Source organism: Gavialis gangeticus, unplaced genomic scaffold, assembly GCF_001723915.1.
Source record: "Gavialis gangeticus isolate Ggan-Ray unplaced genomic scaffold, GavGan_comp1, whole genome shotgun sequence".
NCBI classification, from domain to species: Eukaryota; Metazoa; Chordata; order Crocodylia; family Gavialidae; genus Gavialis; species Gavialis gangeticus.
Window position 1 is genome coordinate 9,715,615 of NW_017729020.1, and position 3,802 is coordinate 9,719,416.

The window sequence follows — 3,802 nt, forward strand, 5'->3', positions numbered from 1 at the left end:
GGGAAACCTTTAATTTTTTTTTTCTCTCAAAGCAAAAATGTGGCTGTCAGATCACTTATCAAGCAGCATCTGTCTGCAGGGAAAAATGGAGGATTTTAATTTTGCAATGGAGCAGCAGCTTCTAATTTAGCTGAATCTTTTCCATAAAATAGGAAATTTAAACAATTTGCCCCCAGTTTTGCCTAGGGGAGAATTTAGATCTTCCCTTGGGAGAATGACCTGTTACTTTTACGAAATGCTGGAGCCTAATGGCTTTGTATTTCTTTACCCAAAAGGTAAGATAAACCATTTTTAACTCAGGGAAGCATTTTTGATCCCAAAAACTTGCAATGCAGAGCGGTTTCTTCTGAATTTAACTGAGTTACAAAGCTGTCTGTACAATACAAGACCAAAATGCAGTGCTTAGTCAAATTACTTGCAATCCCTAAGGGGAATAGGGTTCAAAGTAAAAAAAAAAAATGCAATTGATGCATGGCTAGACCGCAACACTAATTAATATTTTATCCATTGATTTTGTTGTTGTTGTTGTTGTTGTTGTTGTCAAGGGAGAAGGGAGGAAGGATTATGTTTTATTTATTACTCCAAGGTAGGAAGGGGTATGGGGGGTGCACTGATAAAGGGTCCAGTACAGCAGTGCAGAATGGAGGCCCATAACTGGTGTCTGTCCATGTACATAATAACATGCGAGTGAGTGTTTCAGGCCGAGCAGGCCATACCGCATAGCCAAAAAATACAGCTTGTTTAAGGTCTTTAGCATTATGAAAGTCATTAAAGTCATATATTGCCGTGCTCCTTGAATAGCAGCATGTAGTGACATAGAAGTAATTTTCCAGAAAATAATGTGTAATTCAAATGGGGAACATGTCAAGTTTTTAAAATACATAATCTTCTTCCCTGTGTCTTGTAAGAGAAAATGGATTACGAGAGAGAGCAGTCTGGAGACTTTTGACTGATGGTATTTTCACGTGATGCCTATTTTTTTTCCCTTATAGCCCTCTGAATAAGTAGTCATGTTTAGCTGATCCTTGGAGCAGACATCACCATATAGCAAGAATCAAGGAAGGCTGAGGTGAACTAATGAGATAGTCCCAGCTCAGACATAATCATGTCTGGCTATTGCTGTCTTCACATTACTTGTCAGGACAATGCCTTCTACTTCTCTGTAGGGGCAAATGTGAATTTAAAACTAATTGTTTAACAGTCTGTCACCTAGCACAAGTGCATGACTGCCAGGAAGCCAAGGCTAAAGAGGTCAGGGTTTGAACAAAGTTAGTTATCAAGAAATGATCCTTGTGCCAGTAGTCCTGAAATGATCTAGCAATGCTGTGGTTTAAAATCTCTACCCTGATTCTTTTTGTCTGTTCCTACTGGATTTAAGAAGCAATGGACCCTGCCATAGATGGCAAATAGCGCTCTCTCTCCAGGGGGTCACCAGATAGCCACAGATGTGCAACTGGTGTAAAGGGTCATATCTTCCTCTCCCATGGGGCAGGGGGGAATGACACTCTTGTAGAAATCCCCCAGCATCATCTCTTTGCAGGGAGGGTTGGGAGCAGCTTTCCACATGGCAGAAAAGCTTTGCCACTGCTCCCTGAAAATCAGGTGGATTCTTGAGAGATCAGGAAAATTCACATACTCAGGATCAGCCATTATGGAAGAGGGGAATCTTACCTTTACTGAAGTTGCATTATCTGCCCTTCTGTATCTTTTCTGCCCCCGATATTTTCTGGGTTGAGGTCCTATTAACTATTTCTAATCTAATTACACTGGTCATGGTGCTTATTGATAAACAGGGATCCTGGTTTTCTCTGATTAAAAAAATCCAAACTTTTCTGATTACTCCTCTTCCCCACGCCATATTTTTCCGTGATTGAATATGTGTATGTATATGTATGTGTGTGTGTGCATATATAAACATGCTTAAAATGAAATGGCACACACATGCACACACACATAATATTAGTGGTATTTCATTTTAATCACAAAAAATGTGGATTTTAGGGTTGGGTTTAGATTTTTAAAAAAATCATTTTTTTTTTAATCAGAGAAAACCAGGATCCCTGTTGATAAATGACAGAAAGCTCCTTTATGTTTTAAAGGAATTGAAAAATATATTGGCTTATTAGAAAAGCTGAAGTACGGGGAGGGTCTACTTGTGCTTTACCTTGGTAGGATAGCCTTGCTTTAATTGTTGCAGGATTTAATAAAAGTTCTCTGATGCTGAGAAGGGGGTGAGAAGAATTGCAAAGGACATATTTTATTTGCTCAAACAATTAACTGGAGGGCACTACAGAAAGCTTGTCATGTTTTGGTGCAGAATACATCTTATGAGAATTATAATAGCATAAATTAATTAAAATGTGCCTTTCAGGTCTATATCTATCTATCTATCTATCTATCTATCTATCTATAGATATACAGATGTGTGTATTTGTGCATGCATATGCGTGTGCGCTAGAATATTTTACTATTTTAATTTTAGTTGCATGGAGGCTAGCAGTGCAATTAATCCAAGAAAAAGAGTGTAAAGTTAACCCACTGCTTCCTCTAAAAATGCATATTTCCTTATCTCTCTACCCCAGGGGTGGGCAAAACGTGGCCCGCCAGGCCATTCTATCTGGCCCGCGGGGCCCCTAAAAAATTTAGAAAGCTAATATTTATCTGCCCCCGGTTGCCTGTCATGAGGCCCTCAATGCCTTGCTAAAACTCAGTAAGCGGCCCTCCACCCAAAATAATTGCCCTCCCCTGCTGTACCCATCTACAACAGTCTTTTTCCTATTTTTGTGTATATTAATTCTCTTCCTTCTTTTTATGAATGCTCTCAGATCCTGCAATGTTAGGATGTGACCAACTGTAATCATGCTGTCTAATTTTTTCTTAATAATGACATGTATGTTAAGAGAAGCACCTATTGCATGGAGGTTGGAAAATCTTTTTGCTGCCATCCGCTTTAAATAGATGTGAAGGAGAAACAGCCCCATGCAGTTTTCATTTCAATTTCAGTGAGGGTATTAAAGCTGAAAATATTCATGGGTCTACAAAATATACCTACTTACTACAGCCTGGGAAATTGCAAATGGATTAATCAAACGAGGCCAATAAAGCTACAGGATATGTCAAACAGAATAGTAGTCATAAAAAGATTGATTTAAGATTATCCTTGGAAAATATGGATGTTAGGGCAAATAAACACAGTTCTGATTCTCTTTAATGTGTGATGATTCCAATGCTCTATCTGTTAACCGGCCACCTATTGTTAGCAAGAAGCTACATTCTTTTAAAGCCTAAATTCAAATCTGGATGAGGGATGCTCTTTTGATGGAAAGTTTCTATTATAGCTCAATGTCAGGAAAGCAAATGTAATGGATCCTTTCTTTTAATTCTGCTGTAAGTTGGCCTAGAAGATTAGTAATAGCAGAGACCACAGAGATGATTAGGTTTTGTTTGCTTTGGGGCATTAAACTAGAAACTGCCAGATGTTGCTGAGAACTAATAGTTTTATAAGGCTGGGTGTGGCAAGCCAATCTGTTTTCCACAGATTTGCACATGAAGCATGTTTTACAGGTATGTTCTGATAAAGGTAAGTTGACAAGCTAATCTGAAACATTATTGATAATTGTTCACCGTGTTCCTTCTAGAGGATTTTTCTTCTCATTTTCTCTGTGTTTCCTAATCTTTCCTCCCTTGCTAGATTTGACTGCAGGAATTCATTTCTTTAACTGGAAAGAGAATGTAGGAATATATGAGAAACTTTTTCATTTTTTATTTTTTCTTCATTAGACTATTTCTGCATATCTGAAGT

The 3,802-nt window shown here is 38.2% G+C and overlaps 1 protein-coding gene across 1 annotated transcript in view; it reads left to right on the plus strand.

Annotated features, from left to right (window-relative positions):
* The first annotated feature begins 235 nt into the window (after window positions 1–235).
* The window catches only part of UNC5D (unc-5 netrin receptor D), a 326,435-nt gene continuing 322,868 nt past the window's right edge, over window positions 236–3,802 (plus strand). Inside the window, exon 1 of the mRNA XM_019514323.1 lies at window positions 236–275. Coding sequence (XP_019369868.1) covers window positions 236–275 — 40 coding nt within the window. The remainder of the gene's footprint in view (window positions 276–3,802) is intronic.